At 42.1% G+C, this 25,235-nt stretch overlaps 1 protein-coding gene and 1 long non-coding RNA gene across 5 annotated transcripts in view; one reads left to right on the top strand and one right to left on the bottom strand.

The window, feature by feature from the left end:
• The window catches only part of LOC311521381, a 161,068-nt gene that overhangs the window by 89,842 nt on the left and 45,991 nt on the right, over nucleotides 1-25,235 (bottom strand). The gene's annotated exons all lie outside the window — the stretch shown is intronic.
• The window catches only part of LOC311521380 (uncharacterized protein), a 153,712-nt gene that overhangs the window by 18,540 nt on the left and 109,937 nt on the right, over nucleotides 1-25,235 (top strand). Inside the window, exon 2 of the mRNA XM_084629689.1 lies at nucleotides 10,945-11,217. Coding sequence (XP_084485815.1) covers nucleotides 10,945-11,217 — 273 coding nt within the window. The remainder of the gene's footprint in view (nucleotides 1-10,944; nucleotides 11,218-25,235) is intronic.

Below are 25,235 nucleotides of genomic sequence, written 5' to 3' on the forward strand. Positions count from 1 at the left end.
ACAGACAGGGGAGTAGAGGGAAACAATGAGACAGTATTAGTTAGCAGGGTAGGCAATGGTCTCAGTGCACCAGCACCCTAACCACTGCCAAGCTTTTTGTAGGCATCATGACTAAAGAATTTTAAAGAGGGTTTTTGAAGGAAGATAAATAAGTAGTTTATGGATTTTTATGGGGAGGTCTTCCCTAGCATGAGGGGCAGCATGGGAGAAAGTACAAAGGTTAGTGTCTGAAAATTTAACAAACGGGCAATGGAGGTTGGCATGATGGGTCAACTGTAGTTCAGCGTCAACATTCTCGATAGTGAATAAGAGAGGATAGGTGGGTGGAGATAGGCCTTGGTGTACCTAGAAAGTGAAGCCAAGCACACAAAATATACTTAATCCTGCCTCAGTGCAAGGGGATGGCTTAGGTGACCTCTTGCAGATTCCTTTTAGCTCTACATTTCTATGATTTTACAGTTCTACAGTTCTATCATTGACTTATCTCTGATACAATAGAGAAGGATGATCCAGTGGAGAGATGCAAAAAAAGGGGTGACATGGTCAAAGTTCTGGGCTAGATAAAGCATCTTTTCATCAGCATTCTGAAAGGAAAAAGCATACAGATTGAATGAAGAGATGAGGACTTGGAAAAATGAAGCTAAGGAATTGGAGGGTCATCAACATGGAAGCTGAAGTCTCTGAGGATGACTGTGGAAGATTCTGAGACAAGGGAGGGGAAGAGAGAGAGAGAGAGAGAGAGACAGGAGTTGAAATTAGAGAGTAAAGCTGTTAGGGAGGACCTGGATGGTAGATGACACAGCAAAAGTGAGGAGGACAGGAGACAAGAGTCAGATGCAGTGCTGTTAAAAAGAGGCGAAGGAACGGAGGAGGGATGGGGTGGAAGTGGCAGGAAAGGGAGAGGAGAAGCCCAATGTATATAAAATATTATAGCAAATACCTTACTTGTTGGAATTAAGTTGTTTGGTTCTGATATACTTTAGTAACCACTGCACACTTTCTGAATGAATACAGCCAACACAGCATTCTGACTGCTTAGCCTTTAGTGGAGTGAGGGAAAGGATAGTGCACATAGATGAATAAACATGCACCACATATTTTACTCTCATATGCTGAATGTTCCCAGACATAGATTTTTTTATGCTTCAGTTAAAGTTATAAGCACAAAGCCCCAAACTTAATGGAATTCTGAGCAGCAGTAAGGGTCCATATTAACAGATCCCAGTGCAAAATCAGGACCAAAAATGAATACATATTTTAAGTGAATATAAGAGGAGCTGACATAAGAAAGATTTAAAAGATTTGTTCATAATCTGAAAACTAAGATATTCAAATATCTAAATCCCCAGCCCAGCCAGATCTCGAAGATTATCATTATTCTGCAGACTCTGCATGAAGATATCAGAAGGCCCATATCAGACAACACAAACATCATTGACACAGTTCCCGTCAAGCTGACCCTTGGTCACTTGCTAGCCTGATGTGAGGGGATCTAGTTGCTGAATCCCCAACTGCTTTAAGCCTTGGAAGGCTCAGGAGAGGTCATGTATGGTCCTTATTTTGGGGCCTCTAGGCACTCCCAGGGTACAGACCTTGTGTCCAACCCCACATCCCTGAGGATTGCAACAATGTGGCCCCACTGCCCAGTTCCTAGGACCAGCGCCAAACACTCATACTCACCCCATATCTTAAACACGCCCTCTCCCACAACTCCACCTGCGCAGAAGTTCTGGGCCCACAGTTTCTCTCTTCAAGGAGCACATGAATAGTGTAATACATAATACACAGACAGATTTAGGACACGATTTAAAAAAAAACAGAGCTCTCTACCTAAATCACACAAGAAATATATAGATCTAATAATAAATCCTATACTCATTTCCCTGCCTCAGTTTTCTCACCACTTCACAGCATTCTTTGTGTTGGGAGCAGAGTCCTCTGGAGCCACCCAAGATCCTTCAGCTGCCATGCATGGCTTGGGTTCTGAAACATGGAGCCTTCTCTTCCCCCCTCCCCTTCTCTGGTCTGTCCCCTTCTTCTCTCCTACCCCACACTTCCTATTCCCAGCACAGTGAGTCTCAGCTGGTTACTCTCCACTCTCCCAAACCCTCAACCCCTTTCAGACAAGCTGGAGGAAATGGCTTCTCCCAACTTCAGGCAGCCTCCTTAGCATATCTGGACTTTGCAAAAAGCCTTTAACAAGGTCCTACACCAAAAGCTCTTACGCAAAGCAAGTAATCATGGGATAAGAGGGAAGGTTAAAAGATAGGAAACAAAAGGTAGGAATGAAAGGTCAGTGGAGAGTGGTAAATTGCAGGGTCCCACAAGGATCTATACTGGGACCAGCATTGTACTACACATACAAAATGATGCGGTCTAAATTAGCTGTTAACAATCAAGAAAGATATTGGAGTCATCGTGGATAGTTCTCTGAAAACATCTGCTCAGTGTTCAACAGCAGTGGGAAAAAATGTTAGGAAAGGGAAAGATAAGACAGAAATATCATAATTCTATTATACATATCCATGATATACCCACACCTTGAATGCTGCATGCAGTTCTGACCTCCTCGACTCTAAAAGGACATATAAGAATTGGAAAAGGTACAGAGAAGGGCAACAAAAATTATTAGGGGTAGGGAACAGCTTCCTGTGAGAATACATTAAAAAGAGTGGGACTGTTCAGCTGAGAAAAGAGATGACTAAGTGGGGATATGACAGACGTTTACAAATGCTATGGAGAAAGTGAATAGGGAACTGTTACTATCCCCTTCACGTAACACAAGAACCAGGGGTCACCCAATGAAATTATTAGGCAGCAAGTTTAAAATAAATATAAGGAAAAACTTAATCACACAATGCACAGTCAACCTGTGGAACTCAGTGCCAGGGAACATTGTGAAGGCCAAAAGTATAACTGGGTTCAAAAAAGAATTAGATAAGTTCATGGATGATAGGTCTATCAGAGGCTAATTGGCAAGATGGTCAGAGGAACAATCCCATGCTCTGGGTGTCCCTAAGACTCTGACTGCCACAAGTTGGGACTGCACGACAGAGGTGGCTCACTTGATAGTTGCCATGTTCTGCTCATTCCCACTGAATCATCTGGCACTGATCACTGTCAGAAGACATGATACTGGGCTAGATGGCCATAGGTCTGACTCAATATGGCCATTCTTATGTTCTTATGATGAGTCAGAATATAGTCATTAAAGTTAATGTACATGCTACAGGTCCATCAGCCCATGTTGGATACAGGCATTCCATGATACAGCAGTTTTTATAATATCAGCCAGAATTCATAAATTGTAGAGACAAATTACCCAAATGTTACAATTATAAAACTTTTCATGAAACATTCATAGACCTCTAAGATTTTCCATAACCAGAACTAATCATCCAGTTTTTCCAAAATCAGTCTAAAGCAGTGGACATTGAGCTTCTAGATAAAATAGTTAATTTTAATATACAATTCTATTCTAAAACAATACTCTAAAAATGGCATTATGGAATAACGTGATTCATATATCATGAGTTTCCATATCTAATGCGTTCATTTTACAAATAAAGAGATCATTTTTTAACTCCTTTCCCTGCAAACTGAAGCTGGGCTCTGAGAGTCAACTATGGATCTTACATTCTCAAGCATCATCACCAGTAATAAATATTCTACAGGCCAAATTATACCCCATTTTCACCCCATTTTCCTCAAATTATATCGTCAATGCCTCCGGTACAGCTGCATTGCCTCACTGTAACTGACTGGAATTTCTTAAACAACTCTCTTGGTGGTACACAGAAAAGAACATGATCCAGTTCAACCTTCTTAAATGTGTTGGCTCTGGAGAATTAACATGAGTCAGAAGTAGCAAAACTTAAGTTTCTCACTGAATGCAACAGATTTGATTTCTGAATACACACACTGAAATCAAATCTGTTTAACACAAGGTGACACTTTTACACAGTCACTTTTTAGAGTACACACACACTTTCACAACATGATGTTCCAAAAACCAGAACAGACAGGAGGTGAGAGCAAAATGAGCAACAGTCATCATCCCAGGAAACCATCAGCACTGAAAGCAGGAGAAACATGAGATCAGAAGGAATACATCTTCTAACAGACACGCCAAATCTGTGGGAAAAAATGCAGAAATTGGGCTTGTTTGTGGTTTAATTGGCTTGTGAGTTGCTTGTTGGTTAGTTTTTGGCTTGTAGCTTGTTGCTTCTTTTCTTTTCTTTTTTATTGGCTCCTGGCAAGAAGGGGAAAGGGGGGGGGCAAGCAGGGGCAAGGGGCCGGGGGGGGGGAGAGAGAGGCAGAGGTACACAGCGGGCCAATCGCTGTCCCAGACTGCATGCCAGGGGAAATTTATTCACATAGGGTGTTGAGGTTCTTAGGGATTGGCTTGTTTTGGCCTTGTTTTGAAATGGGATTAGCGTGATTTTTGTCTTATTGTGAAAGTTGGGGTGCTTATTTACCACATCAAAGTTGGCAACTGTGTCTTCTAGGTACAGCACACCACTTAACCACTATTCTTGGCATCAAAGGTACACCTGTTAATTACATTTGTGCCAAGTCCCTGCCCAAACTGCAGCTAAAGCCTTATAGTATGACTCTAAACCACCATTTCTGCAGATTGCTGTATATTTACCAAGAATGTAAAAATAGGTTAGATCCTCAGGTCTGGGTCAGATAAGCTTGGCATACCGGGATGTGTGAGGGAGAGAGAAGATGGAAATATGAAGAAACTTATGTTACATCTTCTTACAAAATGGCTGACAACTGAAGGAATAACTGAGGAGATCCCATTTATACTGGCCAATGTTTATGTCCCAAACATATACCAGAAAAACGATAATACTATGACTTTACAAAACTACCTGTCTTTCTCAACAAAGAGCTATACAATAAGCAATGTATACTTAAGCTGCTATATTGATGGAAAATTAGATGACATCTTTTTCAAATAAACCTCTCACTGCTAAAGCTGCAGAACAATCAGGAAATTGGTAGTTGTAATATTTGGAAGCAACATGCAATAGCAGAACCTATAAATTCTATTGAATCCTCACCCAAGATGATATCATATTCATCTTCTTAATACCTAGAATTTGCAGAAAATACACAATGCATTACTGATATTGGGAACATTATTAATTCAGATCATGCACCACTCTATTAGGGACTAGATTTCATGGCAAAAGACCAGAGTGTGGGCCAAATCCTGAAGTTTTTACTCCGTCAATACACAAAAAAAAATTACAGATGCAGGCATAAATATACTGACACGTATATTTGATACGTATACTGACGTGTGAATTTATGCCTGCATCTGTAATTTTCACTCCATGCATCTGAAGAAGTGGGGTTTTTTACCCATGAAAGCTTATGCCCAAATAAATCTGTTTGTTAGTCTTTAAGACGCCACCAGATTCCTCATTGTTTTTGTGGATACAGACTAACACAGCTCCCCCCCTCTGATACTTAACACTTGAAATATTAATCCAGCTGCCTGCTACAAAACACTCAAAACTGTAAGAGGCTAGACAATCTCTCAGGGCCCAATCCAAAACCTATTCAAGCCACTGGGAAAAAACTCAGAAAAATTATATTTCTTTGAAACAAAATTATAACCCTACTTTTCAAAAGTAAAAAGCTGCAAACAGCTAAACACATTTTAGAAACATTATTGATGTCTACAAACTAATACAATCTATTATCCACAAAATAAAATCTTTATGAAAAAAGTACTCCAATGTTTCTAGTCCTAGTCAGACCTTCGTTGTGTGGCTCTCCATGACTATTCTAGCAAATGACTATTATTCACCAAAACGGTGAATCCTAACCGAATATTGGACAATATTAACAAAAGTTGATTTAAAAAATGAAAATAATGTGAGTTACACTCATCCAAGTGGGGGGAAAAAACAACCACGCTCCATGTGTACAATCTAAACAGCTTCAATTTTAGATTGCATATTCATTGTCAACCGTTCACAAAGAAGTTACAAACCAAGAGATTATTCACGAGAATTATTCAGTGAATACTATAAATACCGACTACTTATAAGAAAATTGTGAACTGCTCATGGACAATTTGTGAACAGGGAGGTAAAAAAGGAACTCAATTTTTACCCATTACAAATTGAGTAAATTATCCATTACAACCCAGCTCTAAAACATAGGAATTTTTAAAAAGTCAAACTATGGGAAGACGACTTTTTCAGCAAAATATAAACAGTTTTTTTGTTAGATCTGTTATGCCAATTGCCATCATTTGCTTGTTTTTGTTCTTTCAGAATCTTTAGGATTCTAGATACACAATATACATATGGTTCACATATAATAGTATATAATAATAATTTGCATTTCTATAGCATTTACCATCAAAAGATCTCAACATACTTTAAAATAGTAAAGAATCAAGCCTCACAATACCCCTGTGAAACACCCACAATGTGAGATCAACAAATATTAATATGCCATTTTACAAATGGAAAAATTAACTGAGGCACAGTTAATAACTTGCCCAAGGTATGGTTGCCACCCATCCAGGATTGGCCTGGCGTCTCCAGGAATTAAAGATTATGTCATATGATGAAATCTCTAGGAATATATCCAACCAAAATTGGCAACCCTAGCCCAAGGTCACACAGGAAGTCCGTGGCAGAGCTTAGAATAGGAGTCAGTTCACCTGTTCTTCACTTCTGGCCTTAACCTCAAGAGCATCCTTCCTCTCTTATTCTATTATTCAACAATTAGGAAGCAAAATCAGGTTTCATTATCAAAACAAGATATGAAGGCAATAATGGGAAAAAGTATGCCAGACACTGAGGCACTATGGTTGGGGTGGGGGAGAAGGTATTAATTATATGACAATGTGGCAATACCCATTCACTGAGATGGGACACCCTAGGTAAGACTGATTACCTACTTTGAGGAAGTAAGAATTCCTTGGTAACTGCTCAAGCAGCCTCTCTTTTCTTCATATCATTAATCCTACTTTCTAACTACAAGAAATAGTTCTGATTTAATTTTCTGTTTTAGAGGAGTAAACAATTTCAGTTTACTATAATATCTCCCCTAGATTATATGAATACAACACAAGGATCTTCAGTCTTTTAACAACTGTTGAAAGAGACGTTAGTTGTTGGACCCAGGGGTATTGCGGATTTTTTTTTTAAATCAGCCCTAGATTGGTGTCACCACAGGAGAATCCAGCATTGTTGAGGGATTGCACTGAATATAAACTCTTTTATTTAAACTGTAATTCAAATCTGTTGGTAAGGCTGAGCCTTAAGGGAGGTTAGTGTGGCTGAAACTTCAGTTCTGCTGATAAATGGAATAGTTTGTCTAAGGAAGTAAATAAATAAAATCCTTTAAGAAGTAATGCTCTGAATTTTGCAAGGTTTTCTTAATTTTTCTTCACTATCCTGAGGTAGCAGTGCAATAAATACTAAGTAGTACCTGGAAACTTAAAAATAATAATAAAAAAAAAACACTGAAAACTTTGGTCAACCTCTTAGACCAAACCTCTTAGAGGTTTACACTTCTTTCTAGTCACAAGTCCCAGGTAAAAAATATCGAGGAGGTCAAATGCAGTACGGCAGTATGACAGACCAGTAGCCCACTCCCATTCTGGTGTAGTAGAACAAACTCTAGTAAGACAATACTCTGATGCCTCTGTTTCAGGATACCATGTGAGATCTGGACATCTGGAACCATCAGCTGCCAGAATCAAATTAATACCTTCACTTGACAGTGGCAATTAAATTAAAGTTTTCTAATGGACTGCCAACCTTTTGAAAACTCAAGGCCAAGAGAGCAGCACAGAAGTCTGCAGTCTCACAGTTTGCTTTGACATTGTGTTACCAGTGGCATTTTATGGCCATATCCTCAGCAGTATAAATCAATATAGCTCCATTAGTTTACACTGATTTAAGCCATCTGAGGATCAGATCCTTAAAGTTCAAGTTGGGTGAGAGAAGCATGTATCATTCATGATGCAGATGATTGATGTCAAGGAGTTTAGGGGAATTCTGCATTACTTACTATTAGGAAAAGAGACCCCAAAAGGAATGATTTCCTGTCTCCTATTGTGTTTAGCATAGCAACCTGACTGGAAACGGCCTTTTCTCAAAAGACTCTTTAATAGAAATCTATGATATCTTAGCATACAAGGGAGTTTAAGCTCCATTACTGTCACCTACATTAAAATGTTTCTTTAAACCATTTTTAAAAGTGCTTAATTCTAGGAATAGTAAGAATCCATTTCAAATCAATTCAAACCTTCTAGGTTTCAGAGCATCCGATGAAGTGAGCTGTAGCTCACGAAAGCTTATGCTCAGATAAATTGGTTAGTCTCTAAGGTGCCATGAGTCCTCCTTTTTTTTCAAGCCTTTTAGTTTCAAGATCTCCTGATGGTGTGAACCTTTTCAAATTTCATTTATGCACTATATCTTTAAATGAGCTTAATATCAGAAAGTAGACAGAATGGAGAGAAAAAAAGTAAAAAACATCATGGCATCAGGCTGACACAGTCCAGCAATGATTGTACAGCAAGTAGTATATCTAAGCAATGACGGCATTCAGGATCTAAATGTTCAATCCTTATTTACATCAGTGAGCCTTTACTCATGTGAGTAACACTGGCTTCAAAAGGACTATTCATGTAAGAAAACACACATACTAATGTAAGTGTTGGACACTCAGACCCACATTCAGTAGCAGCATTCTTTTAGTATCAAGAATATACCTCAAAAAGGAGACAGCAGCTAGGAGATGAAAAAGTGAACCATGGGAAAAAGAGAAAGAAGTAAAATTTGGAAGAGAGAGGACAGAAAGAAGAGATAGGGAGGCTCTGGAAACAGAAAGGGAGCGAAAATAGTTGATTATTTTTAAAAAAAAAGAGAAGAAGTGAGAGGCACAACTGTAAAACTCTACTGGACCCTATTGAATCAACTGGAGTTTTGTCACTGACTTCAATGGGGCCAAGATTTCACCCTGAAAAAAAACTCTGGTCAAAATGCACCATCATGTGAGCTCCACTAAGCCAAGGAGGTGTTGAGTTTTAGAATGATTAAAAATGTAACTACCTAACTTAAAATGCAGTTGGCACCTCCTCCCACAAAGGACATTTACCACCAGTTACCACATAGTGGTATCTGAGATACCTCCGGTTTTGCCTATGATAGAGGGAGGCCTGAGGTGCATCACATACCGAACTGTGATCAGTCGGTAAAAGTTGTTTTTATGGTTTTTTTAAAAAGCATGTACTGCCTTAGAGGGCAGTTTGAAAAAGTGTTTTCATTGCAACTTAAGCAATTTCCCATTAAAACATATATGAAGCATTTCTAAACAAGGTCTGTGCTGTGTAACAGCTAAAACTTTCTGAACAGAAATTGAATTAAATATTGGACTTGGTTCTCCTCTTATTTATTCCTGTGTAACACACTGAGATCAATGGAATCACTTCTGATTTTCAGTGGTGTAAGTGAGAGAAAAAAATAAGGCCCAGTATTAATACTTTCACAGTAGCAAATAAAGTAAGGGCTTTTAGGCTGAGATTCTGTATGGCACCATTAGCGCAGCACTTGCAGCTCAGGGAGCTAGGCAAGTATGGTAGCTTTAAGCCACCCTTGTCCTCTACATCTCTTGGGCTGTTCTAAGATCTGGAGAGGCCTCTGGTGCAATTTAGACAGCCTGGTTCCAGTCTGTTACAGAAGCCTCCCTGGACTGACCTGTGGGCTGCATCACTGCCTGGAATCTACTCAGTACTGTGCTGCCCCCACTATACCCCCTACACTAGGACATATGAGGGGGTTGTCAGGAGGCAGACTTACAGCTGTGTTCTGCCATGCCTATGCCAACAGGAACCTCCCTGGCCAGATCGCGAGCTTTCAGAGACCCTTGGGGCAGGGGGAGAGGGCAGTGAAGGGGACTTCAACACCTACCCCTAAAGACCTGAAATGGAAGGAGAAGGTTGTTTAAAAGTTGTAAATCAGCTTTCAGTTTAACTGCCTTGAAGTTGCAGGAAAGATACTGTATAGCAAACAGACTAAAACTAATAAAAGGAAAAATGAAGGGTAGAGAAACATGAATAGTAACAATTTCATCAGCCACACAGCTTAGTACTACCAAGGGGGAAAATGAAATCAGCTAGTGTTTGATCAGTGTTTTCTTGATAACATTAGCTATATCGCTTATCCAGTCTCCAAGGAGCTAGTTCTTGTTTTCCTTGCTTGTGCAATTCATTTATTAGTTAAAATTTACAGCTGTCAACATAGTTTAGATTCACTGCTATAAATCTAACACAAATTCTTTAGGTTTCAAGGGCATGCAGTTAAAAACCTAACACAGTAAAATTTTCTCATCAGTTGCTAATAGATTTCTATTTCAGTCATGTCATGGGAAAAAAATTCCACTACAAGAATATTCTTGTCAGTTCTTCTGAATTTTGTTCTATATGCTTTCTTTACCAGAAATATAGTTGTGCTCTCTGTTAATAGCCTTAGTTGATATGCCATAGCAGAAACTTCCCCCAGTCTTCAGAAATGTTTGGTGAATTTAATCTCATTCCTTGCACAAATATTCCAGGGATAGGTCACATCTTTGTGTGGTTTCAGGTTGGTTTGTATATATATTCTGGCAATTTGCTGAATTTTCATTTATTTCTAAAAACTGATGTGCATTAGCTTATGTGAGAGCCGCCATCTTGGCTGACACACCAGTGTTTGACCTGGGAACTTCCAGCAGAGCGGCTAACAGAGGGAGTTTGCCTGGGAGTTCACCCAGGGAGAACCCGCTGAGGCTTACATCTTGCCGGCTTTTCTGAGTAGTTACTACAACTCCTGAGGAAGCTAGTAGAAGGAAGGTAATATGAATGTGGAGTGTTCAGCTGTTGTGACCTGCACTGGATTTGCCATGTTTGTCTTTCTTCCACAGGACAGAAGCGACTTTGTCTGTACAAAGTGCAAGCTGGTCTCCAGACTGGAAGAGAAGGTTCAAGGTCTAGAGCAACAGGTATCCACCCTGCGTTGCATAAGAGAAACTGAAGATTTCCTAGACAGACGTCAGGATATGCTTCTATGGACACAACGTTCTGAAGATTCAGAGCAGGCTGCGCAGCAGGGACAGGAGGATGGTGAAGAAATTTGGCAGCATGTGACCTCCAGAAGAAGAAAGGGGGGCGTCCATGTACCAGCAACACAGATAGAGGTAAGTAACCGTTTTCATGTTCTCTCCACAGGTACTAATGCAGAAAGTGGACTAGAACATACATCTGAGGGAAGGGAACAGAAGCAGACTCTGCCGATTGGAAGGCATGAAATGCACTGTCCTAGGGTTGAGGGGTCCAAGACTACCGCTCCCAAGAGAAGGAGGCAGGTGGTGGTGGTCGGGGACTCTCTCCTCAGGGGGACTAAGTCATCTATCTGCCGCCCCGACCAGGAAAACCGAGAAGTCTGCTGCTTTCCAGGAGCTAGGATTCACGATGTGACGGAGAGACTGCCGAGACTCATCAAGCCCTCGGATCGCTACCCCTTCCTCCTTCTCCACGTGGGCATCAATGATACTGCCAAGAATAACCTTGAGCGGATCACTGGAAGAAGGATAAAGGAGTTTGAGGCACAAGTGGTGTTCTCGTCCATCCTCCCTGTGAAAGGAAAAGGCCTGGGTAGAGATCGTCAAATCATGGAAGTCAACGAATGGCTACGCAGGTGGTGTCGGAGAGAAGGCTTTGGATTCTTTGACCATGGGATGGTGTTCCAAGAAGGAGGAGTGCTAGGCAGAGACGGGCTCCACTAACGAAGAGAGGGAAGAGCATCTTCACAAGCAGGCTGGCTAACCTAGTGAGGAGGGCTTTAAACTACGTTCACTGGTGAAAGGAGACCAAAGCCCTCAGGTAAGTGGGGAAGTGGGATACCGGGAGGAAGCATGAGCAGGAGTGTGCGAGAGGGCAGGGCTCCTGCCTCATACTGAGAAAGAGGGACAATCAGAGAGTTACCTCAAGTGCCTATACACAAATGCAAGAAGCCTGGGAAACAAGCAGGGAGAACTGGAGGTCCTGGCACAGTCAAGGAATTATGATGTGATTGGAATAACAGAGACTTGGTGGGATAATTCACAAGACTGGAGTACTGTCATGGATGGATATAAACTGTTCAGGAAGGACAGGCAGGGCAGAAAAGGTGGGGGAGTTGCATTGTATGTAAGGGAGCAGTATGACTGCTCAGAGCTCAAGTATGAAACTGCAGAAAAACCTGAGAGTCTCTGGATTAAGTTTAGAAGTGTGAGCAACAAGGGTGATGTCATGGTGGGAGTCTGCTATAGACCACCAGACCAGGGGGATGAGGTGGACGAGGCTTTCTTCCGGCAACTCACGGACGTTACTAGATCGCAGGCCCTGGTTCTCATGGGAGACTTCAATCACCCTGATATCTGCTGGGAGAGCAATACAGCGGTGCACAGACAATCCAGGAAGTTTTTGGAAACTGTAGGGGACAATTTCCTGGTGCAAGTGCTGGAGAAACCAACTAGGGGCAGAGCTCTTCTTGACCTGCTGCTCACAAACCGGGAAGAATTAGTAGGGGAAGCAAAAGTGAATGGGAACCTGGGAGGCAGTGATCATGAGATGGTCGAGTTCAGGATCCTGACACAGGGAAGAAAGGAGAGAAAAAGACAGGCTAGCAAAGGAGAAACAGAGCTCAGGAACAGGTTTGCAGAGTTGGAAAATGAAGAAGGGGCACAGCAGGTGGTCACTGAAGGTGAGAGGGCAAGGAAGAAGAGAAGAGCAGCTAGTCCTATAGGAAGAGGACAAGAGTCAATGGAGATAACAACACCAAATATGAGCCCCAGGAGTATACGGGATGGGTTGCAGAGGCTTGCAAGGGACAATAGGAATCGAGAGGATTTGCAGCCAGAGGGAACAGGGGATAGACTGGAGAAATCGCACCATGACCAGGAAAAGGCAGGTCTACGTGACTGGGGGCTCCTTACTAAGAAGAATAGACAGCTCTGTAACAAGATCTGATCCAGAGAACAGAAGGATGCTGTCTGCCAGGTGCTAAGATATGGGATGTGGACCTGAGGCTGAAGAGGATCCTAATGGGAGTGGAAAAGAATCCACTCATTGTCCTTCATGTGGGAACAAATGATACGGCTAGATTCTCGCTGGGAGACTGTGCCAGGCTGGGGAAGACACTTAAGGAAATCAAGGCTCAGGTGATCTTCAGGGGGACTCTGCCTGTTCCTAGAGAAGGGCAACAAAGGTGTGACAAGATTATGATGCTCAACAGATGGCTCAGACACTGGTGCTATACAGAGAGCTTTGGGAAGTATGGCCACTGGGAAGCATTCATGGACAGAGGACTGTTCTCTCGGGATCGACTTCACATGAGTAAGGAGGGAAATAGACTTCTAGGATGGAGGATGGCACAACTGATCGAGAGAGCTTTAAACTAGGCATCTGGGAGAGATGATTGGGAGATGTCCAGGGAATCTCCATGCTGGATTTTAACATTGAGAAGGAAGAAAACGAAATAAGAAAGGATATAGCTGTGGGTAGGAGAATGCACATAAGGAGGAAGGGTTGTGTACATACCAGTCTAATAGGTGATACTGGTGGTAGAATGTCTGTGCCTAATCGGGTAAGGAATGTGAGCAAGGCCGAACAGCAAAAATTAAGAAGTTTGTACATTAATGTGAGGAGCCTAGGTAACAAAATGGAAGAACTAGAGCTACTGGTGCAGGAAGTGAAACCAGATATTACAGGGATAACAGAAAACATGGTGGAATAGTACTCATGACTGGACTACAGGTATTGAAGGGTATGTGCTGTTTAGAAAGACAGAAATAAAGGCAAAGGTGGTGGAGTAGCACTGTATAACAATGATGAAGGAGACTGTAAAGAAATTAGAAGCGATGGAATGGATAAGACAGAGTCTGTCTGGGAAAAAAAATCACATTGGGGAAGAAAGCTACTAGAGCCTCCCCTGGGATAGTGCTTGGAGTGTGCTATAGACCGCCGGGATCCAATCTGGATATGGATAGAGACCTCTTTAATGTTTTTAATGAAGTAAATACTGATGGGAATTGTGTGATCATGGGAGACTTTAACTTCCCAGATATAGACTGGAGGACAAGTGCTAGTAATAATAATAGGGCTCAGATTTTCCTAGATGCGATAGCTGATGGATTCCTTCACCAAGTAGTTGCTGAGCCAACAAGAGGGGATGCCATTTTAGTTTTGATTTTGGTGAGTAGTGAGGACCTCACAGAAGAAATGGTTGTAGGGGACAACTTTGGTTTGAGTGATCATGAGCTAATTCAGTTCAAACTAAATGGAAGGATAAACAAATATAGATCTGTGACTAGGGTTTTTAATTTCAAAAGGGCTGACTTTCAAAAATTAAGGAATTAGTTAGGGAAGTGGATTGGGCTGAAGAATGTATGGATCCAAAGGCAGAGGAGGCCTGGGATTTCTTCAAATCAAAGCTGCAGAAGCTATCAGAAGCCTGCATCCCAAGACAGGGGGAAAAATTCATAGGCAGGAGTTGTAGACCAAGCTGGATGAGCAAGCATCTCAGAGGTGATTAAGAAAAAGCAGAAAGCCTATAAGGAGTGGAAGATGGGAGGGATTAGCAAGAAAAGCTACCTTATTGAGGTCAGAACATGTAGGGATAAAGTGAGAAAGGCCAAAAGGCATGTGGAGTTGGACCTTGCAAAGGGAATTAAAACCAACAGTAAAAGGTTCTATAGCCATATAAATAAGAAGAAAAAGAAAGAAAGAAAGAAGAAGTGGGACCACTAAACTGAGGCTGGAGTGGAGGTTAAGGATAATCTAGGCATGGCCCAATATCTAAACAAACACTTTGCCTCAGTCTTTAATGAGGAGACTAGGAATAATGGTAGCATGACAAATGGAAATGAGGATATGGAGGTAGATATTACCATATCTGAGGTAGAAGCGAAACTCGAACAGCTTAATGGGACTAAATCAGGGGCCCCAGATAATCTTCATCCAAGAATGTTAAAGGAACTGGCACATGAAATTGCAAGCTCATTAGCAAAATTTTTTAATGAATCTGTAAACTCGGGTTGTACCATATGACTGGAGAATTACTAACATAGTTCCTATTTTTAAGAAAGGAAAAAAAAGTGATCCGGGTAACTACAGGCCTGTTAGTTTGACATCTGTAATATGTAAGGTCTTGGAAAAATTTTTGAAGGAGAAGTAGTTAAGGACATTGAGGTCAATGGTAAATGGGACAAAATACAACATGGTTTTACAAAAGGTAGATCGTGTCAAACCAACCTGATCTCCTTCAGAGCCTATGGATGGTGTGAGGCTGGCAGCAGCCCTAGGCATACCAGGATTGGGTCTTCTCAAAGTCAGGTTGCCTGGGATTGCAGCAAAGTGAGTGGTAAACACCATTTAATGCTAAATATTGGCATGAGACTGGTAGCAAAAAAGTACCTTACAGAAAAGTTGAAAAGAACTTTGAAGAGAGAATTAAAGAGGGAGAGGAGAGCCACAGTCTTAATAAAACCTCCAGTAATGGAGGGAAAGGGGGGGGGGGGGAACTGCCTTCCATTAGAAAGGAAGGGCGAAGAAAAAGAAGCCAGTATGACTGGAGTAAGGGGAGATTTTTGCATTCAGAGATCTCTTCCCTCTCTTCTCCCTGGCAAAAATGCGGGAGGTGATGATTGTATGGCACTGTAAATAGAATTGCTGCATATTTAGATTTTTTTAGACAAAGGAACACAGTGGAACTAATTTACCTCAATTTCAGTAAGGCATTTGATACAGTTCCACATGGGTAATTATTAGCTAAATTGGAAAAGATGGGGGTCAATATGACAATTGAAAGGTGGATAAGGAACTGGTTAAAGGGGAGACTACAACGGGTCACACTGAAAGGAACTGTCAGGCTGGAAGGAGGTTACTAGTGGAGTTCCTCAGGGATCGGTTTGGGGACCAATCTTATTTAATCTTTTTATTACTGACCTGGGTACAAAAAGCGGGAATGTGCTAATAAAGTTTGCGGATGACACAAAGCTGGGAGGTATTGCCAATACAGAGAAGGACCGGGATATCATACAGGAAGATCTGGATGAACTTGTAAACTGGAGTAATAGTAATAGGATGAAATTTAATAGTGAAAAGTGCAAGGTCATGCATTTAGGGATTAACAACAAGAATTTTTGTTTTAAGCTGGGGACGCATCACTTGGAAGTAACAGAGGAGGAGAAGGACCTTGGAGTATTGGTTGATCACAGGGTGACTATGAGTCCCCAATGTGATATGGCCATGAAAAAAGCTAATGTGGTCTTGGGATGTATCAGCTGAAATATTTCCAGTAGAGATAAGGAGGTGTTAGTACTGTTATACAAGGCACTGGTGAGACCTCATCTGGAATACTGTGTGCAGTTCTGGTCTCCCATGTTTAATAAAGATGAATTCAAACTGGAACAGGTACAGAGAAGGGCTACTAGGATGATCTGAGGAATAGAAAACCTGTCTTATGAAAGGAGACTCAAAGAGCTTGGCTTGTTTAGCCTAACCAAAAGAAGGCTGAGAGGAGATATGATTGCTCTCTATAAATATATCAGAGGGATAATACCATGGAAGGAGAGGAATTATTTAAGTTTAGTACCAATGTGGACACAAGAACAAATGTATATAAACTAGCCATCAGGAAGTTTAGACGAGAAATTAGATGAAGGTTTCTAGCCATCAGAGGAGTGAAGTTCTGGAACAGCCTTCCGAGGGAAGCAGTGCAGGCAAAAGACATATCTGGCTTCAAGACTAAGCTTGATAAGTTTATGGAAGGTATGATATGATGGGATAGATCTTCAGCTATTAACAGTACATATGCCCAATGGCCTGTGATGGGATGTTAGATAGGGTGGGATCTGAGTTACTACAGAGAATTCTTTTCTGGGTGTCTGGCTGGTGAATCAGGGTCTAGCCGATTGCCATATTTGGGGTCAGGAAGCAATTTTCCTCCAGGGCAGATTGGAAGAGGCCCTGGGGGTGTTTTCACCTTCCTCTGCAGCATGGGGCATGGGTCACTTGTTGGAGGATTCTCTGCACCTCAAAGTCTTTTAACCACGATCTGGGGACTTCAATAGCTCAGACATAGGTTAGGGGTTTTTTACAGGAGTGGGTGGGTGAGATTCTGTGGCCTGCGTTGAGCAAGAGGTCAGACTAGACGATCATAATGTTCCCTTCTGACCTTAAAGTCTCTGATTCTATGAACCTGGCTCTGAGAAGACCCAATCCTGGTATGCCCAGAGCTGCTGCCAGCCTCACACCATCCGCAGGCTCTGCAGACCCCATCCATTTACCTCTTAATCGTTTCACACCCTCTTGATCCTGAACTCTTTGTTTTCTTCCTCCTCTCTTGCAATTCCTCAGGGGACTTCTCTGTCATTCCTCTCTCTACAGCTTGTAATTTCATGTCCAGATTCATCCAGCTCTTCTGCGGTTGTTTCTTCCTTGTTTTGCCCTGCGGGTTTTATTCCCACCTGATGGCGGAGGAGAGGGCTGCCTAGACTTTTTCTTCCCTAATGGGAAGGGCTCCCAATCCATGCCCAGTACAAGGAGGTGAGACAATCCATACACAACTCCTACATGTTGCCACCTAAACTTCCAGGGACACCTCTGCCACAGGGCATAATTTCTTGTCCCCATGTACACATTTTGACCCTAGCTCCAGGAAATAGCCAGTGAGGCTTCACTAGCTCCCACCTGATTAATAAACAGGCTGAAGCTATATCCATTATAGCCCTTTGGTGCCTCCTCCCTACTGTTACCAACACAGTAGATACTTTCTTATTTTTCCCCCTGCCTGCAGGTCTCAGCCTATCCACAAAACTGTTCAAATCCACAGTCCATGCATGGACAGTCTCTTTTTGCATGTCCTTCACATCCACATAGGAAACACAATGTGGCCAAAGCCCCTACAGAGTTCCTCAGAGCTCCTCCATCTTCTTCTCAGTGCCCCTTCCAGCCATAGACTCTCCAATACTTCTTTCCAGATCTAGTCCCTTAAACTGCTGACTCACTCTGGGAATGCCCACCTCTGCAAATTCCCCTGCAAATTTACTCCTGAGACCAGATGACCTGGCTGATGTCCCCTACTCCTTACTCAGATATTATCAGGGAGACTCTGAAGAAACTGTTCCAGAATCACAGAGTCCACATTTTCTGGATATCTGATCTTAACCAACAAGTGGCGCAATCTATTAATTTCTGAACAAACACATGGGACCATACTCCCCCAGTCCATCTTCCCGCTTTAAATTTCTGGCCAGACTTTTCCTTGGACAGACCCACCAGGTACAGGATGGCTGCTTTAAACATATAGTCTCACATCATCACTTAGAGACACATAAATTGCCTAAACTTCCACAGTTAAGTAGGGTGCTAGCCGTAGCTCCCTTGCCCCAATCTACACTCATAGCTACTCTTACAAAGCAATCAAGAATGTGTCAGGGTCATTCACATGGCCCATTTTACAGAGGTCTACCACCTGAGTAGCTGCTGCTGTGCATAGACTTGCTCTCAAATAAAGTCCTGTAGGCTTTCCTATTGAGCAACCTGCCAGACAAGTAAGGACTGTCTCATAGACTTTAGGGCCAGGTGGAACCACATGATCATCTAGTCTGACCTCCTGCACATTGCTGGCCACAGACCCTCAGCCACGCACTCCTATAATAGACCCCTTACCTCAGGCTGAAGTCATCAAATCATGCTTTAAAGACTTCAAGTTACAAAGAATTCACCATTTACACTAGTTTAAACCTGCAAGTGACCCATGCTGCAAAGGAAAGCAAAAAAAAAAAAAAAAACAGGGTCTCTGCCAATCTGACCTGGGGGAAAATTCCTTCCCAACCCCAAATATGGCAATCAGTTGGACCTTGAGCACATGGGCAAGACCCACCGGACACACACCTGGGAAAGAATTTTCTAGTTGCACTCTTCCCTTCCTCCTCCAAGCACTTCCTTCCTTTGTTCTTTTTAAACAATTTACCTGTTTATGGGCTATTTCATTCATTAACTTTCTAATCCCAGTCTGGCCTATTAATTAGGCATACCCCTGACTGATTAGGCCTTATTCAGGGGAATCTAATTGGTGCGAATAGTGATCAGAGTGCTGGCTCAAGCTCCATCTCTCAGCCCTCTGTCAAAAACCTTTAAAGAGAAATATCCATGTACATTGTTCTTGATCCCTCTGGAAATTAAATGGGCACTGGTGGGGCAGTAGATGCTGCAATCTGTATTATGCTGCTCATGCCATCTTTTGCAGAAAGTCTGACAAAGTGCTATGTAAAATGGCAAAGCAAAGGGTCTGTACCTAGAGAGAGATTCAAATTGTATCTACTAATAAAACGCATCAGGGGTGTAGTTGCATTAGTCTGTATCCACAAAAACAATGAGGAGTCCGGTGGCCCCTTTAAAGACTAACAGATTTATTTGGGCATAAGCTTTTGTGCATAAAAAACCCACTTCTTCAGATGCATGGAGTCCGTGCATCTGAAGAAACGGGTTTTTTACCCACAAAAGCTTATGCCCAAATAAATCTGTTAGGCCTAGTCTACACTGGGGGGCGGGAGGAATCAACCTAAGATACGCAACTTTAGCTATGAGACTAGTGTAGCTGAAGTCGACGTATCTTAGGTCGACTCACCTCACGTCCTCACAGCACAGGGTCAACTGCCGCTGCTCCCCCGTCGACTCTTGTACTCCACAGCGGTGAGAGTGATCGGGGATCGATCACTACCCGCCAATCTAACGGGTAGTGTAGACATACCCAAAGTCTTTAAGGTGCCACTGGACTCCTTGTTGTTTTTATTAATAAAAAGACATCAACAGTCTCCATGGGAGATTGATTATATCCCCAAATCCTTTTGTGGGATGCTTGTCTGATCATTTGTGCATCATTTGATTTGACCACTATATGCCAACACCACTGTGCTCTTCCAAAATTCAGCTATTTCACAGCAGTGATTTTGTCCTGAGCAATGGGGAGAAGCCAAAAGGACTGTGCATATACAGAGTTCTTTTCTACAGTTTTATTTTTGAAAGACATCTGGACACTAGTCACCCGCCTGTTTAAAGGAAAAATCCTATCCCACCCAGGCCACTTCCTCATGCACTTTGATCTGTCCATATTTCCACTAGAGAATGGACACAGGGAATAGAAGGGAAGAATATAAAGTGAAGAATAGTAGGAAAGGAGCAGACAGAAGAGGAAGCAGGAAGAGAGGTCGAGTAAGGAAGGAAGAAAGGGAGAGCAAGAATTAGAAGTGAGGACAAGAGAGGAAGGAGAAGTAGACAGAAGCAGTGTTGTCATTTGAGGAGTGATAGTCCCTACTGACAATTTTCTCCCCAGGCCAGATGCAGCAAATTTTCTGGTCTAGGGGGAGTTACCACTAAAACTTTTCCAATCTCTGGGAGCAGTCCCTTCCAACTTCATTCAGTCTGCCAATTAAATTATCTGCTGCTCTAAGGACCACCATTAAATGAATCTGTCCATTTTTCTTTCTAAACAACCTTGTATTCCTGGGTTTGATCCTGCTTCCATTGAAGTAAATGACAAAAACTTCTATTAATCACAGTATAGCAGGATCAGGCCCCGCATCTCATATTACATGCAGGATAGTAGCTGGAAGAGAACCAGAGTGAGTTCAATAGCAATCACTGGTAGTACTGGTCAGAAATGCTTGTGAAAGAGCTTGTTAGTCACAACTTAAGACAAGGGTCACTTTGCCTATTTACTCTCAATTTTCCTCCAAAAGAGAAGAATTTATTTTACTCATTCACGAGAATTGAGATGCCACCTCTCCTACATATTATGGACCTGGTGGCAGTGCCAAGCCATAACAGTAAAAAAGTAATCCGGTTACACAGCACAATACGAAATTATAAATTAAACTCAGTACCAACAGAAAGCGTAAAGTACCAGGATTAGTATTCAGTGACTTTGTCATATGGAAAAAACTCAAATGATCTTGCAAACTAGTGAGAGGTTCCATTGCCTTCACTACAGTAGGCAAGTTACCACAAGAGACAGCAGAGTAAACAAAACAGCATTTACGTGCATTCAAACAAACCCCGGGTCAGTGATAATTTCCATGGTAGACAGATCTAGTGTTAACTGAATGAACTGAACAAATCTAATTTAGTTTTCTGGTTAAGTACTCAAGAGACATATTTTTTCCTACATGTAAATGTTTGCATTCAGTTTAGCCTAGAAAATACTTTACAATGACATCTAAAAATTACTTTCAGATTAGGCTCAATTATACAGTATTTTAATAGGCTTTAGTGGAGTCTTGTGGTCACATGGATCAAAGATCTGTGGTACAGTGGATCAAATCTCAGGATTCCAAGTGGAAAATAGCCAGTTCAGAAACCAGACTGCGCTAACTCTGGCCATTTTACTACCATTTTATTTGGCATCACCTTTCTCACAGTGCTGGTGTCATGTGTGCTAATACCCATACTAGTATCCCTCAAAAATTACTCTCTGGTATATTGTTGTGCTTCTCTATTTCCGTTTACATTGACACTCATCAAATATTATGGTTATTGGTTGCTTATTAGTGAAACATACACACACTTTGTTTTTGGGGAGCAGAACAGAGAAAAGAATGAAAAAGTAGAAGGAAGGACAGAGGAGAGAAAGAGGAAGAAAAGATGGGTGGGAATAAAGGACAAAGAAAATAATTTGTAGTTTATAGCCCTATTTTTAAAAGCTCGCTAGCACATTTGAAGTTATTCTTTTCAGTTCCCTTATAAAAGGGTGTGTTCAGGGGCCTTTTCAGTAGTTGCCTTTAATTTCTTTTGCTTAACTTTTCATGGAATGTTCAGCCTCTGTGGGACTGGAAATTTTTGTGATCAAAGAAGCCTCCAGGTTCCTTTATCCAAAAATACTCCAGTCCCTTCATGCTGACTTCTGACCTTCTCTGTCAATTAATTTTACTGTAACACAGAGACAGAGAACTCAGAAGGAAATAGATAGATAGATAGATATGGTAGTAAAATAAATAAGTGTAGACCTATGACATGAAGATGAGATTTGTTCACAAAAGGTGTGGGGAGGGGAAGGGACCCAGTCCCCTAATGCTGACAATACCTTTCCAATCTGAATGTATTTTTGAGGGATGTCCTTGGCCATGTTAAAACCATTTGGCCTTTCAGAAGAATGACAAGCAAACTTGTCAGGAATTTTCTTACAAGGACAAAGAAGAAAAAGATTGATTTGAAACTTAAAGTCGTAGAGGGTTTTTTATCACCTCTATTTTATCACAAACACATGAATCCCCTGGGGCTCTGATGACCTCGTATGCAAAGCAGGGAAGCTCTCAAGGTTTCTAACAGGTGCTGTAGCAGCACATTAACCTTACTCATATTTTATCTGATTTGATTTTAACAAGCAAGCGCATGACTGTTCATTTTGCGGGTTGATGCCAAAAAAGCAGCTGATTTTCAGGGAAGCCTCACTTGGAAAACTGTTTTGTTTTTGTTTTCGTTTTTTTTTGGGGGGGGGGATGCTAAAAATGGTGAATCTCAATTCTAGTAGTGTCACTATGCCAAAGTTAGTTTAATTTACAGTATTTTTAAAACACAAATAGAATCATTATTCCATGAAAAAGTAAGCATTCTTTCAATTGTTAACTTTGTGGAATAAAATGTCCAATGTCGTCTGTGCATAAATTTGAGATGAATTTATACATTAAGGCCAGTTTCTGCCACCATTACTTGCACAGAGTAGTACCTTACTCTGAGTAGTTTTACTGATTTCACTAGAACAAATTGCTCAGTATGGCCTCATTCCTGCAAATGACTCCAGATGGCAGGCCCCTGAGACCACAAAGAGCCTTGCTGAAGTCACAAACTGCAGGATTAGGGCCTTAGATACTATTCTTTGTGAGTAAGAGAGACACGATATGGCCCTGAGTCTGTGTCACAGGCTAGTCATATCATTCCTTTTTCTGAGAGACGTGAATTTTCAGGAAATATTTACATATATATACACATATAGTTTCTCTGTCTCTGGAGTCCCCCCACGCCCTCCTGCTTCTCCACCTACTAGACTGGGAGGGGGGGAGCTCAGGGCTTCTGCCCAGTGGGAAGGGGGGTCTAGCCCTGTGGGAGGCACTTATTGGGGCTCGGGGCTTCAGCCCTGCTCTGGCTGAAGCCCCAAGTACCAGCAGGCGCCTCCCACGGGGCTGAAGCTCCTAGCCCCATCACCACACTTAGGGCAGAAGCCCTGAGCCCTGGCAGGTGCGCCTGGTTCTTGAACTTCTGAAGATTATCATATGCGGCTTGGAGGATCAGTAAGTCTGGCTACCCCGATATATATCAACATGTTTCCTTCCCAGTTTCCTCCTTAACTCACCTACCATGCGTCATGCTCTGTTAATTTCCATGTATTACACCTTTGCATTGTTTTCTGCATAATTTACTTTACAGTTGCTTAGCAACATAGAATCATAGAAGATTAGGGTTGGAAGAGACCTCAGGAGATCATCTAGTCCAATCCCCTGCTCAAAGCAGGACCAACACCAACTAAATCATGCCAGCCAGGGCTTTGTCAAGCAAGGCCTTAAAAACCTCTAAGGATGGAGATTAAACCACCTCTTTAGGTAACCCATTCCAGTGCTTCACCACCCTCCTAGTGAAGGGTGTTTCCTAATATCCAATCTAGACCTCCCCCACTGCAACTTGAGACCATCGCTCCTTATTCTGTCATCTGCCACCACTGAGAACAGCTGAGCTCCATCCTCTTTGGAACCCCCCTTCAGGTAGTTGAAGGCTGCTATCAAATCCCCCCTTACTCTTCTCTTTTGCAGACTAAACAAGCCCAGTTCTCTCAGCCTCTCCTCATAAGTCACGTGCCCCAGCCCCATGATCATTTTCGTTGCCCTCTGCTGGACTCTCTCCAATTTGTCCACATCCCTTCTGTAGTGGGGTGACCAAAACTGGATGCAATACTCCAGATGTGGCTTCACCAGTGCCGAATAGAGGGGAATAATCACTTCCCTTGATCTGCTGGCAATGCTCCAACTAATATAGCCTAATATGCCATTGGACTTCTTGGCAACAAGGGTACACTGCTGACTCATATCCAGCTTCTCGTCCACTGTAATCTCCAGCCTCTTTTCTGCAGAACTGCTGCTTAGCCAGTCCCCAGCCTGTAGCGGTGCATGGGATTCTTCCATCCTAAGTGCAGGACTCTGCACTTGTCCTTCTTGAACCTCATCAGATTTCTTTTGACCCAATCCTCCAATTTGTCTAGATCACTCTGGACCCAACCCTGCCCTGCAGCATATCTACCTCTCCTCACAGCTTAGTGTCATCTGCAAACTTGCTGAGGGTGCAATCCATCCCATCATCCGGATCATTAATAAAGATATTGAACAAAACCGGCCCAGGACTGACCCCTGGGGCACTCCGCTTGATACCAGTGCTTGTTTTCTTAATACAGTGCTTGTTTTCTGTTTATATTATTTACCAGTTCCTTCTCCTTTGCCCTATTGCTTAATTTAGTTTCCCTTGTTTTCCTCTCAGCAGGGTCCATTTTGCCTCTCATTTTATTTCAGAGTATTTTTCTATCAGTTTTCTTTCTGAGATTCCTATCTTCCCCATCCTCAGTGAGTGCTGTGCTAGTGACATTCTTTTCTTTTCCCCCTTAAACCTGCATTACTTTCTGCCCTCAGTTCTGCTTCTGCTGACTACTCTCCCTCAGAGCTTGCACTTGCCTTCAGTCTCTGTCCTAGCCTATTAACCTACACTGATTCACAGTTTGGCTGCCTTGAGCTCTGCACCTGCTCCTATACCTGAACAGTATAAACTCCTATGGACTCTCTGACAGAGCTTTAGAAGTATCAGTATAATATACCGTACAGTGTTGATTCTTTGGGGCCAAATACTCAACTGTTGGCATTTCAGTTTCACCTACAAGTTGTGGGCATGCAACCAATGGCCTAAAATATGTGCATGGCCCAAACCTATATTTGCATATCCAAACATTTGTATACACAAAACAGGCCCATTCAGACCTATATGCATGTTTAATTGGCTGCTTTGCATATGTGTATAAGCTCTGGACATGGTTTATTAATATTTATGTATTTAGACAGTGCCAAGAGAGTACAATCTGCTTCACTAAACACTTAAAAGACAAGGTTCTTGCCCCAAACAGTTTCAAGCCTAACACATG

Source organism: Lepidochelys olivacea (assembly GCF_965140295.1).
Source record: "Lepidochelys olivacea isolate rLepOli2 genome assembly, chromosome: 5".
Taxonomy (NCBI): Eukaryota; Metazoa; Chordata; order Testudines; family Cheloniidae; genus Lepidochelys; species Lepidochelys olivacea.